General features: G+C 42.6%; 1 protein-coding gene across 3 annotated transcripts in view; it reads left to right on the top strand.

Moving 5' to 3' along the window:
* Window positions 1-15,447, top strand: part of ELF1 (E74 like ETS transcription factor 1) — an 82,808-nt gene that overhangs the window by 49,606 nt on the left and 17,755 nt on the right. For all 3 annotated transcript variants that reach the window (XM_079983585.1, XM_079983586.1, XM_079983587.1), the window contains 4 exons: window positions 5,723-5,897; window positions 7,533-7,640; window positions 8,958-9,119; window positions 14,239-14,322. In XM_079983585.1, coding sequence (XP_079839711.1) covers window positions 5,723-5,897; window positions 7,533-7,640; window positions 8,958-9,119; window positions 14,239-14,322 — 529 coding nt within the window. The remainder of the gene's footprint in view (window positions 1-5,722; window positions 5,898-7,532; window positions 7,641-8,957; window positions 9,120-14,238; window positions 14,323-15,447) is intronic.

The following is a 15,447-nucleotide window of genomic DNA, read 5'->3' as shown; positions in this document are numbered from 1 at the left end:
GCCGTCTTTTGTGACATTTTGGCTTTGTGACTTATCCATGTTAGTTGATACGACCCCGTTCATGTCTCCCATCATAATGATATTGTCATAGTCCAGATAATCCAGCATGGTCTCATGCAACTTCTTGAAAAATTCCGATTTCCCTTCATTTGGTGCATAAATTCCTAATATCAGAATCTTTTCTCCTTGATGTTGTATTTCGATTGCCAGAATTCTTCCATGTTCATCTTTAAATAAAAATTTAGGTGACAGGCTCTCTTTTGCATATATCACCACGCCTCTCTTCTTTACTTTGTCTGAAGATATAAATTCCTGGCCAAGTATTTTGTTTATTAATACTTTTCTGTGGAGCCTAGTCACATGTGTTTCTTGTAAGCAGATAATGTCCAGTTGTTCCTTTTTTAATATATGAATTTTTTTTCTCCTTTTTTCCGGGATGTTGCAGCCATTTATATTCCAGCTCAAAAGTTGCAGAGACATCCTGAATAAATCTGGTTATTTTTCTAGGGGTGGTACCTTGTTCGCTGGATCTTCAGGATCCGAGGGTGCAGGCACCCCTGGTGCTCCAGGCCCCGAAGGTAGTTCAAGTCCTTTTTGAAGGTCCTCTCCGTAGGCGATCAGAAACTTGTCTCTATCTTCCAGTGTTCTGATTTTAATCTTCTTCCCTCTAAAAGTGAAAAATAATCCTTGAGGAAAATCCCACCTGAAGATGATTGAGTTGCTCCTCAACAGTCTTGCTAGTTCCAAATAATCAGATCTAAGGTCCAACAGTTGTTTAGGAATATCCTTGTAAATTTCAATTCTTTTGTCCAGAATATCCAGTGACTTTCCGTAATGCAGGCCCAAAATCTTGTCCCTTTCCTCCTTTGATCTCAATGTTATTAAACAGTCTCTGGGCTTCTCTTTCTTTATAAGTCTTCCAAGCCTGAAGGCTGATATGATTTTAAGATCTTTTTCCTCTAAGTTCCAAAACGTGGAAAATTCTTTAATCAAAAACTCAGCTAGGTTGCCTTCTTCCACCTCTGGTACCGACCTTATCCTTAAATTGGTCTCCCTGTTCCGCAGTTCTATCATGGAAAGATAGGTCTGGTGTTCACCTACTTGTTTGCTGAGTGGTCTTACCTCTTTTTCTAAATTTCCCAGTCTTTGGCTGGTATCCTCAGCCAATTTCCGATTTTCACCTGCAGTCTCCTTCAGTTCTCCAATTGCTTGTACATTCTGTGCGACTTGTCCAGTTAATCTATTTAAACATTCTGTGTTTTGATCAATTTTAGCTGTTTGCTGATCAACTTTTTTATCCAAAGATTCCAATTTTTCAAGAATTTTCTCTAAAATAGAGCCAGTTACTCCTGAGGCCATCTCTTCCAATTGTAATTCCTCAGTTTCTCCCTCCCCTGCCCGTGGCAGAGAAGCAACTTCTTCCTCAGAAGTCAAAATAGGCAAAGTAGGCAAAGTAGGCACAGATGATCTACGTGCCTGAGAGGCTGCGGTTAAAGTTGTTAAAGTTGTTTGTCTGGTTCTCGGTCCCTTTTTTCTTGCACCACTCATTCCAGAGTTATCTAAGAGTCAAGGTCAAGCTGAGTTGTTCCCATGAGAAAACAACGGCCCAGATGGTAACAGTCAAACAGGAGGCCGGGAAAAGGAAAGTAAAACAATGTCACTGCTGTAAATCCCAAATCCTCTAGGGGGAGCTTAAAATGTCTTTAGGGAAGAAATCAATTCCAATAAAATTAATAAAGTCTAGTTTAATGTCCAGGAACCTTCAATAAGGTAGGTTTTAGCAGTTAGTATTTAAAAAGCCACAGTATTTCAGACAGTGCTTACTGGTGTTCCGAAAGGTGTTTCAATATAGCCAGTCCAAACTCCCTCAGATTGTTTCAAAGTTTAAGTTCAAAGTATCCAGCCCTGCAGACTGACTGCTCAGTTACTCAGGCAGTTCCAGCACCTGGGTTTCTTGCTTAAATTGTAATCCAAATGGAAGAAAGGTATCACAGTCCAAATAGAAGTCATATAATCAATTACTTAAAGTCCTTATTCTGCTTAGAAATAATTTCCACGGGTGCCCAGATCAGTTAAGTTAAAAGTTCACTCTTTGCCTCCACTCCTCCAGCTCTTTGCTTTGAAGTTCAGTGTCAGCGGAAGACGGACTTCCTATTTTTCGTCACTCCGCTTTCAGCCAAATTCAATGTTTTTAGGTCTCAAAATTTTGTAAGATCCTTATTACTCACGGATTGTTGCTTTCCGAATCAGAAGTTTAGGAAGAAAGGTCAGCGCTCACCGGCAACAGCAACGCGGCTTCGCTCCGTTGACTGCGGAACGACCCACAGCGCCGCAACCCCCTCCGCGATCTGGAGCCCCTTACGGGGTTCCTTCAACGTTTTGGGGGCTGCTCCTGGTGCCCGCCGGGTCCCAAGACCACAGGCTTCTGCCACCTGTGGTTTTCCAAAATGGGTCTCCGCTTCGCCGCAGCGGACGACCCGTTCTCAGCGGAGCTTCCCTCTCCCGATTAGAAGAGGGCAGCCATTGCCGTTCGCGCCGCCTCCGGAAGTCCCCACCAAAGAGGAATTCAAACAAATAGCCAGCACGTGTAGACACAAAGTCAGAAAAGCTAAAGCACAGAATGAACTCAGGCTTGCTAGAGAGGTTAAAAGCAACAAAAAAGGCTTTTATGGGTATGTTTGTAGCAAAAGGAAGAACAAAGAAACAGTGGGGTCACTCAGAGGAGATTATGGTGAAATGCAAACAGGGGACACAGAAAGGGCTGAACTCCTCAATGCCTTCTTCGCCTCAGTCTTCTCCGATAAAGAAAACAATGCCCGACCTGAAGAATTTGGAGCAAATGATTCAGCAGAGGAAACACAGCCCAGAATAACTAAGGAGATAGTACAAGAATACTTGGCTAGTTTAGATGTATTCAAGTCTCCAGGGCCAGATGAACTGCATCCAAGAGTATTAAAAGAACTGGCAGATGTGATCTCAGAACCACTGGCAGTCATCTTTGAGAATTCCTGGAGAACAGGCGAAGTTCCGGCAGACTGGAGGAGGGCAAATGTTGTCCCTATTTTCAAAAAGGGGAAAAGAGAGGACCCAAATAATTACCGCCCAATCAGTCTGACATCAATACCAGGGAAGATTCTGGAGCAGATCACTAAGCAAACAGTCTGTGAGCACCTAGAAAGGAATACTGTGATCACCAATAGTCAGCATGGATTTCTGAAAAATAAGTCATGTCAGACTAACCTGATCTCGTTTTTTGACAGAATTACAAGCCTGGTAGATGAAGGGAACGCAGTGGATGTAGCCTACCTTGATTTCAGCAAGGCATTTGACAAGGTGATATTCTTGTAAAGAAGCTGGTAAAATGTGGTCTTGACTATGCTACCACTCAGTGGATTTGTAACTGGCTGACTGACTGAACCCAAAAGGTGCTCATCAATGGTTCCTTTTCATCCTGGAGAAGAGTGACTAGTGGGGTGCCACAGGGTTCTGTCTTGGGCCCGGTCTTATTCAACATCTTTATCAACGACTTGGATGATGGACTCAAGGGCATCCTGATCAAATTTGCAGATGACACCAAACTGGGAGGGGTGCTAACACCCCAGAGGACAGGATCACACTTCAAAATGACCTTGACAGATTAGAGAACTGGGCCAAAACAAACAAGATGAATTTTAACAGGGAGAAATGTAAAGTATTGCACTTGGGCAAAAAAAATGAGAGGCACAAATACAAGATGGGTGACAGCTGGCTTGAGAGCAGTACATGTGAAAAGGATCTAGGAGTCTTGGTTGACCACAAACTTGACATGAGCCAACAGTGTGACGCGGCAGCTAAAAAAGCCAATGCAATTCTGGGCTGCATCAATAGGAGTATAGCATCTAGATCAAGGGAAGTAATAGTGCCACTGTATTCTGCTCTGGTCAGACCTCGCCTGGAGTACTGTGTCCAGTTCTGGGCACCACAGTTCAAGAAGGACACTGACAAACTGGAACGTGTCCAGAGGAGGGCAACCAAAATGGTCAAAGGCCTGGAAACGATGCCTTAAGAGGAACGGCTAAGGGAGCGCTGGGCATGTTTATCCTGGAGAAGAGGAGGTTAAGGGGTGATATGATAGCCATGTTCAAATATATAAAAGGATGTCACATAGAGGAGGGAGAAAGGTTGTTTTCTGCTGCTCCAGAGAAGCGGACATGGAGCAATGGTTCCAAACTACAAGAAAGATGATTTCACCTAAACATTAGGAAGAACTTCCTGACAGTAAGAGCTGTTTGACAGTGGAATTTGCTGCCAAGGAGTGTGGTGGAGTCTCCTTCTTTGGAGGTCTTTAAGCAGAGGCTTGACAACCATATGTCAGGAGTGCTCTGATGGTGTTTCCTGCTTGGCAGGGGGTTGGACTTGATGGCCCTTGTGGTCTCTTCCAACTCTATGATTCTATGATCCTATGAATGACCCTAAGACTGTTTTGATGTATGGAAGTGATGTTATATGGAAAACGTCTGGATATGGCTACTGGATAAAAAAAATAATATCCACACAGGATTACAAACTGTTCTAACCAGCTTGCGGAGATTATCAGAGGTCACAAAGAGAAAGAAAAAATATATGAAAATAACAACAAGATATGTGGAAAAACAATAAGAAAGGACTGGATAGTACTGTGAACATCACAAGGTTAGATTTGTGGACATTAAAACAGCAGTAAGAAGCAAGAAGTTGATTGGATCCCCTTCGGAACTTGAAATATGGGTACCCCCAACAAAAATTTAAAATTCGGCTGTGTAATTTGGAATTTATGTAATTTGGTTTGATTTGATGTGATTGGTCAATTAATAAAAAAATATTCTTAAAAAAAAATATTATCTAGAACAGTAGTCTTCAAGCTTTTCTATCTGGAAATGACTTTAGTCCAACATTTTTAAGGAACACTTATTACTTTGCTACCATGCAAGTGTAAACTGTTAGTGTCCTGTTGCACCCCGTGTTGCATCACTGGGTCCCACTAGTGGGTCTCAACTCATCAGATGATCTAGACGGGGATAGCCTACACAGTGCCCATCAGAAGGTGATGGATTTCAACTTCCATCATCCCCAGCTAGTGATGATAAGAATTATTGCCTAAAATTCTCTGTAAAGGTAAAGGGACCCTTGACTGTCAGGTCCAGTCGTGGACGAATCTGGGATTGCAGCGCTCATCTCACTTTATTGGCTGAGGGTACCGGCGTACAGCTTCTGGGTCATGTGGCCAGCAGGACTAAGCTGCTTCTGGCGAACCAGAGCAGCACATGGAAACGCCGCTTACCTCCCCACCAGAGTGGTACCTATTTAACTACTTGAACTTTGTGCTTTCGAATTGCTACATTGGCAGGAGCTCACCCCGTCGGGGGGATTCGAACCGCCGACCTTCTGATTGGCAAGCCCTAGGCTCTGTGGTTTAACCCACAGTGCCACCCACGTCCTACAGCACCACCCACGCTCTGTAGGAAACCAAATTGGCTACCCCAGATATGCACAATGTCTGTGCCAAAAAGCAGGATTCTAGTATGCCTCAAGCTACAGCAGACATATTGGAAGATATGCTTACAAGGCAATTTATTGCTCCAGCTGACTCATGAAGTTGAGACAGATAACACGTTTGCCAATTTGTGTTGTGACATTATGTCTAATTATTCCCACTGTTTGCTGATAAAGTAATGTTTTGTTTTTGCCTTGCCCCTTCTTACAGCTGGGTGATCCATCAATCTTTCCTGCTGTCATTGTGGAACATGTACCCAGTGCAGATCTCCTGAACAATTACTCTGGTTTGTCCTGTGTTGCTGAACCCAGCGACATGATAACAGAGAACTCGCTGGATGTTGCAGAAGAAGAAATTATAGAAGATGATGATATCACCCTTACAGGTTTGTGAGCATTTTTTTTTTGCATTGTCACTTAAGGACACAGTGGCTGAGATATGTCCATGCCTTTTGACCTGTTAAACCAGGAAGCTTCCAATTAACCATGGTTTCATGATTGGTCCAAGTTGGAAAACCATGGTTACTAGCTGAAATGAAATGGGGAACTATGGTTAATTGGAGGCTTTCTGATTTCATTTCAGCTCACATGAAGTGGCTCTGTGCTCAGACAAAAGCTTGTGCATATTTTGGCTCAATAAGCCAAGTTATGATTGCCTGAACCAGCTCAATTGAGTTATCACACTGAACCATAGTCTGAGCTTCCTAATGAAGGGGTAAACCCATGGTTTATAACTGCTTATCTGCTTTTGTTTTCATCCTTTCTGTACTCACCTTCAAAAGTTCATCTCATTACTGAATCTTGAGGCAGATCAACAGCTGTAACTATGATTTATCAATTCAGATATCACACCAAACCATCATTTCCCAGCATACTTCAAACTACGGATTGTGGTTTCATAGAATCATAGAGTTGGAAGAGACCACAAGGGCCATCGAGTCCAACCCCCTGCCAAGCAGGAAACACCATCAGAGCACTCCTGACATATGGTTGTCAAGCCTCTGCTTAAAGACCTCCAAAGAAGGAGACTCCACCACACTCCTTGGCAGCAAATTCCACTGTCAAACAGCTCTTACTGTCAGGAAGTTCTTCCTAATGTTTAGGTGGAATCTTCTTTCTTGTAGTTTGGAACCATTGCTCAGTTTGCTGACTGATAATAAAGTTAGACAGAACCATAAGGCCTTTTGAGGTACAGATGTAATAAAAAATATGTTGGAACCAACACATTGTTTTTCCATCCATCTTGTTTTTCCTTGAGACACTGTTGTGGGAGCCTTGCTTCTGCTTCATTATTAGCTGAAATCTCCAGACACAGCACCTCACTTGTCAATCTTTTTGGTGCTGTTTCTTGACATAGCTAATAATTCAAGAGCTCCGTGTGTCAGGCTTCAGGGACTCTGCCTCCTCCCCCCACTTTGGCAGTAGATAAGCAGAAGCAGGTGCTCACAATTAAGGATTCCACCCACTTCCCCCCTTGTCACTCACATCACTTTTGTGTCTTACAACCTGATCTTGCAACCACTTTGCTTTCTGTGCTGCCCCTTATCTTGCTCTCCTTGACCTTGGGCTGATTAGATGGGCACTTTCCAGCGAAAGTGAGTCTGTTAACTCTCTGTCTCCCAGTTCTTCCCAACTTCTGTATTCTGAACTATGTCCCTCTGTAAACCACTGTTCCAAATCTATACTGTTCCACTGTTCCTGGGAGGATTCAGGATGCTGATCAGGAGCAGGGGGAGGGGGAGACTCCCACCATTCCTCCTCAACACAATCCCTGACATCATGGGGAGACATTGAATTTATGCATAACAAAGTGGAAAATGTGCAAGGCTTGAGAAAGCTTATTACAGGAGTGGCTGAAAGCAGGAAATGCAGCTACAGATTCACTATCATGAATATTTTCTCCTCATGGGATTTGTAGTTATGTCCCAAGATCCCATATATGGCATGAAACCCAAATCAAAGAATGTTTTCATTTCATCTCATATGCTAGTCTTTTGCTGAATTATCTCTCTTATCTGCAGTTGAAGCGTCTTGTCAGAATGGAGATGAAACAATGCAAACCATTGAAGCTGCTGAAGCTCTTCTTAATATGGATTCTCCTGGCCCAATGCTGGATGAGAAGAGATCAAGTGAGTCTGACAGGAATACATCCGTGCAAAGTGTCTTCTGTCCAAAAACTATGCGGCTGTGTTAGATTTTGCAGGAGAGAAGGCTTGAGCTCTCTAGTAGGTTTACTTGGTAGCTTTGCCATTGCACCATAGGGCAGGCTAGGGAAGTAAATAAGGCTATTTTTAAAATATCATTAACAACCCTTTCAATTAGTCCTAATCTCCCAATTTTCGGAAATGGAAGGGTTAATGAAAAGCTTTTACTTTAAAGGAGTAGTGTTAGTAGATCTTCTTCCCTTTATTTAAAGAAGGAGCATGATTTCACAGAAGTTGCTTTTGAGTCTAATTGGTCTTGGAAAGATTTAAGCCTGTACCTAACTTTCCATTGACATTAATGAAACCTGTAAAAATGTTGCCTGGATCAGGCACAAATATTTAATGTCCACACAAGCGTCATTTTCTTTCCACATTCTCTTTACAACTTAAATGTTAAATTTATCACTGATTTTTTTAAAACATTGGTTTGATGTTCACATTAATCCGTTTCAGTAGCTTCAGATTTGGAGCTACTATAAGACCTCTCTCTTTTGGTTCACTTTTGGTTAAGTCACTTCCAGGACGAGCTGATGTATTCATTTTTTCATTCAGTATGTATCTTGCTCTTCCTTCAGAGAGGGTAAGGCAGCACACATGGAGTTATCCAGTATCACCTTCTTAACAGCCCTGTAAGGTTGTAATTAAGTAGGTCCCTTGATTAGGGAGAAATAGGTAACCTACATTAGGTAAAGGTAAAGGTACCCCTGCCCGTACGGGCCAGTCTTGACAGACTCTGGGGTTGTGCGCCCATCTCACTTAAGAGGCCAGGGGCCAGCGCTGTCCGGAGACACTTCCGGGTCACGTGGCCAGCATGACATCGCTGCTCTGGCGAGCCAGAGCCGCACACGGAAACGCCGTTTACCTTCCCGCTGGTAAGTGGTCCCTATTTATCTACTTGCACCTGGAGGTGCTTTCGAACTGCTAGGTTGGCAGGCGCTGGGACCGAGCAGCGGGAGCGCACCCCGCCGCAGGGATTCGAACCGCCGACCTTTCGATCGGCAAGTCCTAGGCGCTGAGGCTTTAACCCACAGCGCCACCTGCATCCCCTAACCTACATTAAGTATATTCAAATTAACATGTGTCAAGATACATTAGCATTTTATTAGTTATTCTGTTAAAGTGATTGAAATTCAAAAGTCAGCTTTTGTTCTTACAGAGCCTTGACTATTTTGTAACCTCATTGCTAGAAACCTTTCCAAAAGCATTAAAGTGTTCATTGACTTCTTTATTGTTTTTCTGCAGCCCATGGGTTTGGGATGGAGGAGGATGTTGACCTTGGTCCTATAACTCATGTGTCAGTCACACTAGATGGGATTCCAGAGGTGATGGAGGTTCACCAAATCCAAGATGCATTTGCTGAATCACCAAGCACTCTAGCACTTGAGCAACCAAAAAAGAGAAAAGGTAAGAAATGTGATTATGTGCTAAACATTCTCCTACAAATGGAATAAGTATGTGCATGTTTATAATATCCATTGAACAATTGGAAAAATAATCCAAATAAGCATAGTGGCTCATCAGTAAAGCAGAATGATCACATCTCTTAGCTTTCAATTAAGGTATGTACAAGAAGAAACATTTGATTATTTTAAGATAATGATAATGATAATAATGATGATAATAATAATAATAATTTTTTATTTATACCCCGCCCTCCCCAGCCAAGACCGGGCTCAGGGCGGCTAACAACCAATAATAAAAACAAGTTGATTAAAATACAATTTAAAAGATTAAGATACAACATTAAAACAATTAGGGAGCAATCTCATCATAGGAGGAGAAAGGAAAAAGAAAAACGGAGGGAATCAAATTGATTCTGAGCCAAAGGCCAGGTGGAACAACTCTGTCTTACATGCCCTGCGGAAAGAGATCAGATCCCGCAGGGCCTTTGTCTCAAGAGACCGAGCATTCCACCAGGCCAGAGCCAGTGTTGAGAAGGCCCTGGCTCTGGTTGAGGCTAATCTAACTTCCTTAGGGCCCGGGACCTCTAGGGTGTTGCTATATATGGACCTTAAGGTCCTCCATGGGGCATACCAGGAGAGGTGATCTCATAGGTTCGAGGGTCCTAGGCCGTGAAGGGCTTTAAAAGTCAAAACCAGCACCTTAAATCTGACCCTGTACTCCACTGGGAGCCAATGCAGCTGGAAAAGCACTGGGTGAATATGCTCCCATGGCAGAGACCCCGTGAGGAGCCTCGCTGCAGCATTCTGTATTATTATTATTATTATTATTATTATTATTATTCTAAGATAGAGACACCATGAGCTGAACTGTTTAAATTCAGTACCTACCTACTCTGATTCTTGGGTATTTTCAGAGTAGAAGCTATAGGTTAGCAGCATGTTCAGCCTACTTCAATTCTGCAAACCTAAAACTGCTTTAAAATGCAGAGACGTCTGGAAACTCCTTCCTGGTGATTGAACTCCACACAGGTGGCACAAATATTGAAAGTACATCATTTAATTGGGGAGGCCATGACTCCATGGTAGAGCAGTTGCTTTCCATGCAAAAGTTCTGAGTTTTAATCCACAGCATCTCCAGGTAGGACAGTGAAAGCATGGAAAGCCATTGGCATTCAGTGTAGACAGTGGTGAGCCAGTTGGACCAGAGGTCGGATTCAGCTTATGGCTCCTTTCTGTGTTATTTGTGCTGGTGTGAAGCCTATGTGTTTAGGCACCTCTCAGCTGATGCATATGCCTAAACAGCATGCCATCTGTGTGAAAGCCCATCACAGGGAGGTGCTTCTTCCTTTTTTAAAGTACATTCCAGTTACAAGGCAAGCAAAGTGGAAGGAAACCAGTGTGGCTGCATAAGGAGCTTACAGATGAGCTGAGAGTTAAGAAGGGCATGTATAAGAAATGGAAGAAAGGGGAAATCACAAAGAAGGAGCATACACGAGTAGCCTACAGTTGCAGGGGGAAAGTCAGGCTGACTAAAGCTCAGAATGAGCTCAGACTTGCAAGAGAGGTTAAAAATAATAAAAAAAGTTTATTTGGCTATGTCTGAAGTAAGAGGAAGAACAAGCAAGTGGCAGGTCCTCTGCGTGGGGAACATAGAGAAATGCTATAGGGTGACAGAGAAAAGGCAGAACTCCTCAACACCTACTTTACCTCTGTCTTCACCCAAAAGGAAAGTGATGCCCAACCTGGTGATAACAGAATAAATAATGTAAGGAGGGAGCTGTAGCCCAAGATAGGAAAAGAGGAAGTAAGGGAACACCTAGCTACTTTAAATGAATTCAGATCACCAGGGCCTGATGAGCTGCATCCAAGGGAGCTTATGGATGTAATTTCAGAGCCTTTGTCTATTATATTTGAGAATTCTTAGAAAACAGGTGAGGTCCCTACAGACTGGAGGTGGGCAAATGCTGTCCCCAGGTAACTACCAACCAATGAGCTTGACATCAGTACCAGGAAAGGTCCTAGAACAGATAATTCAGCAGTCGCTCTGTGAGCATTTAGAAAAGGATGCTGTGATTACAAAGACCCAGCATGGGTTTCTCAAAAATAAGTCATGACACACCAATCTGATTATTTTTTTTTATGGAATTACAAACTTGGTGGATCAGGGAAATGCTGTGGACATAGTGTATCTTGATTTCAGTCAGGCTTTTGACAAAGAAAAAATAAAGACTTTCTTGAGGTTATTGTTAGGTGGATTTGTAGCTGGTTGACTGACCGAACTCAAAGAGTACTCATTAATGGTTCCTTGTCATCCTGGAAAAAAGTGACAAGTGGGGTGCCGCAGGGTTCTGTCCTGGGCCCATTGTTGGTCAATGTCTTTGTAAATGACTTGGATGAAGGAATTGAGGGGATGCTCATCAAATTTGCAGATGACACCAATTTGGGAGGGGTAGCTAATGCCTCAGAAGAAAGAATCAGAATTCAAAATGACTGTAACAGATTGGAGAACTGGGCGCAAGCTAACAAAATGAATTTCAGTGGAGACAAATGTCAGGCTCTGCACTTAGGCAGGAAGAACCAGATGCACATATATAGGATGGGGGACAACTGGCTTACTAGCGGTACATGCGAAAAGGATCTAGGGGTCTTGGTGGACCACAAGCTTAACATGAGTCAACAGTGTGATGCAGCAGCAAAAAAGAGCTAATGCTATTCTTGGCTGCATCAACAGAAGTCTTAACGTCCAGATCAAGGGAAGTAACAGTACCACTCTAGTCTGCCTTGATCAGACCACACTTGGAATACTGTGTCCAATTTTGGGCACCACAATTTAAGAAGGATGTTGACAAGCTGGAAGGTGAGCAGAGGAGGGCAACCAAGATGATCAAGGGTCTGGAAACCAAGCCTTATGAGGAGTGCTTGAAGGAAGCTGGGTATGTTTAGCCTGGAAAAGAGATGACCAAGATAGCCATCTTCAAATATCTCAAAGGCCGTCACGTGGAGGGTGGAACAAACTTGTTTTCTCCTGCTCTGGAGGGTAGGACTCGAACCAATGGCTTCAAGTTGCAAGAAAGGAGATTCCAAATAAACATTCGAAAAAACCTTCTGACAGTAAGAGCTGTTCAGCAGTGGAACAGATTCCCACGAGAGGTGATGGATTCTCCTTCCTTGGAGGTTTTTAAGCAGAGTGGCCATCTCTCATGGATGCTTTAGCTGAAATTCCTGCACTGCAGGGGGTGGGACTAGATGACCCTTGGGGTACCTTCCAGCTCTAAGATTCTATGATTCTTAGTCTCCAACATGGCATGAGCCATAATGATGGGTAGATTCAACTAACGAGTTGCATCAGTGGAAGCCCTGCATAAGTCCTTTCTGTTGTTACCCAATGGAGCTTCTCCCCTTGCTCTGCCCAGAACTGTGTGCAAGCCAAAATGCTTGTGCTGACAGAATTACCACCTTAGTGTGACGCTGAATTCCTCCCATGTATATGTTTAGATATACATATAATATAAATTGATAAAGATGATTATACAATAATCACATGGTCAAGTTGTTTAATAAACCACATGACATGTGCTCGTTTTGTACAGTCACATGAACCTCTTTGCTTCCATTTCACTTCTCCCTTCAGGCAAGTGAGGAAATCAGATCAGGAAGTCACAGTTGACATAGCTTCCTGTTACATGTGTACCGGGAACCATGATTAATGACTTCCAGACCAGCCAGGATTGTGTTGTGCAAATGTGGCCAATGTGTAATAATGCTTAGCATTCATATCAGAAATGGGGCGGGGGGCCAAGTACCTCCTTGTTTACATGAGATGGGAACTGGGGACATCCTGGCACATTACCATGCTGACCATGTGGGGAAATGGTCAATCACTCTTGGTGGGGTAGCGCTACCACTGAAGGCAGCCTGAGGATGCTTCCAGATCTATCTTCATCATTGGAGGCCCAGGCAGCCTCAGTGTCTAGAAGCATCTTTTTCGAACTGTGACTGGAACGGTGGCTTGAACCATTCTGGACCACGAGAGCTTGACCACAGTAGTTCAGGCACTGGTGAATTCAAGATTGGATTGCTTCAATGGACTCTCTGTGGAGCTGCGCTTACTCTCTGACCCAGAAACCGCACTTAGTGCAGAATGCTGCTGCATGCTTGCTAACAGGAGTGAGGCCTTGTCAGCATAGAGCATCTTTGTTCCAGGATCTGCCCTGGTTACTGATTTTGTTTCCAGGCCAAGCTTAATGGCTTGGAACTTCTTTACTTTTTTTACTTTACTTTACTTTATGCTTACCTCATATGCTCCCACTCATCTGCTTCAACCAGCAGAACTGGTGCTGTTACAGAGCCACATATTACTTGCTTCACGTTTGTAAGAAAATGATCTTTTAGTGCAGCAGTACCTGCACTTTGGAACTCCCTGCCTCATGACATCAGGCAGGCCCCTTCACTGCACTTTTCTTGGTGCCAGCTAAAAGCTTTTTTTAATGCAAGCCTATCTAGATATGTGGAGTGCTTACATGTATTTTAATCTGGTTTTAGGCTTATCATTGATTTTAATTATTTTAAATAATGTTCTTAATAGTTGTTTTTAACTGTTTTTACTGATTTGATTGTTTTATTCTTTTTGTAAACTGTAGATATTGATGTTTTACTCTTTTACTGTTAATTTTAACTGTTTTAATCACTTGTTTTTAACTTTTTATTGGTAATTTTAATATTTTTGTAAGCCATTTACAGTTTTTATTTAAAATCAGTTGATGCGATCAGTTAAAAATAAATAAAATATTGATTCTTAGATGCCTATTTAGCTCATTGCTAAATGGGATAAATATAAATTATCAGAATTTAACTAGCAAAGGCTTATTGCTAAGTTTTGGATAAATTATTTGGAGATCCATAATTGGGAAGCTATTTGTCCCACAAAATAAGTACTGTAAAATCATTGACTTGGACTCCATTGGTGTGCTGGGTCCTTGAACTGTTGTGATCTTATCTAGCAGTTTGGTTGTTTTAAATCTGACGTGCCATGGGTTCGATATTCAGTGAAAGCATTGGTTGCCCTATGTCTGTTTTATAGTTTCAGTGTGAAAGTTCATACAACAGTCATTTTATTTCAGGGAAGAAACCCAAAGCTCCGCGACCAGAATCTCCTACTCTGACTCCAAACATATCAGTGAAAAAGAAAAGCAAAGATGGGAAGGGTAAGCATCGGCAACGTGATCCGACGCCTGTCGATAGAGCTGAGTATATAACATTCTGGATAATTGGGAGTCAAGCACAACTACTACTTCAGCAGGGCTGCTTCATTCTGATCATAGGGTTTAAGAGGCAATGAGAGGTGTTTCTTGTTTCATCTGAAGTGAATTTGCCATCTACAGTGATAACAGTAAAGAAGATAATTGGGAAATTGCCCTTGCTTCATTCCATGGCAAGTGCTGCTTTTTTGTACGGCAGGAGTACACAGTTACCCACTGCTGGTACTTTCTGATACTAAGCCACACTGTATTTTTAAGTTGTTGTTGTTATTATTAATTAAGCTTACATACTGCCCTCCATCCAAGAATCACAGGGAGGTTTACAGTATAAAGGTGGCTTTTCCAGGGTGTGTGTGTGTATATATATATGTGTGTGTGTGTGTGTGTGTGTGTGTCTGTCTGTCTGTCTGTCTGTCTTACAATGGACTCTGCTCTGTGCCTGTCAGATAATACTAGTCTAAGTGAAGAATAGCAACACTATGAACTATGACAAGTCCTGTAATGCTTGTGAGCTCCTTACGATATAGACTGACTTGATCCCATGTAAAATTCTCTACATAGTGCTACTTGTGTGGAGACTCCGGGCATTATTGAACTTGATGGTAGAGAATCTGCAAATGTTATAGCCTTGACATGCTCACTCAGAACCAAAGTATAATAGTTGGATTCAAATACTTTTACTTTTTGACAATATGTTGAATATGATCAACATAAAGTTGGAACAAAATTGGACAGCTTTGTAGTCCAAGAGCCCGTTGAAATAGGTTTCTGCAAAGATAAGGGAATCATCCTCATTCTGCATAGGTGGCCCTGTGCCCTCTTGAGGCAACCCCAAATATCTAAGGAAGTCAATCCTAAATGTTGGGGCGGGTGCAGTCAAAGGGACTTATTTCTCTATTGGTGGTTTTGCGGCATCATCAAACCTTTTTTGGAGTGCTGACTTCAAGGAAATGAGCACTACTTGGACTTAGGACCCCACCCACTCAAGATTACCCAAATGATGACCTCTTAGCCTTTCTATTGGCAGCTGCCCATATGGAGATAGCCAGATGCTGGGAAACTGACGATGGG

Source organism: Podarcis cretensis (genome assembly GCF_951804945.1).
Source record: "Podarcis cretensis genome assembly, chromosome: 7".
Taxonomy (NCBI): Eukaryota; Metazoa; Chordata; class Lepidosauria; order Squamata; family Lacertidae; genus Podarcis; species Podarcis cretensis.
This window is presented reverse-complemented; position numbering and strand designations above follow the sequence as displayed.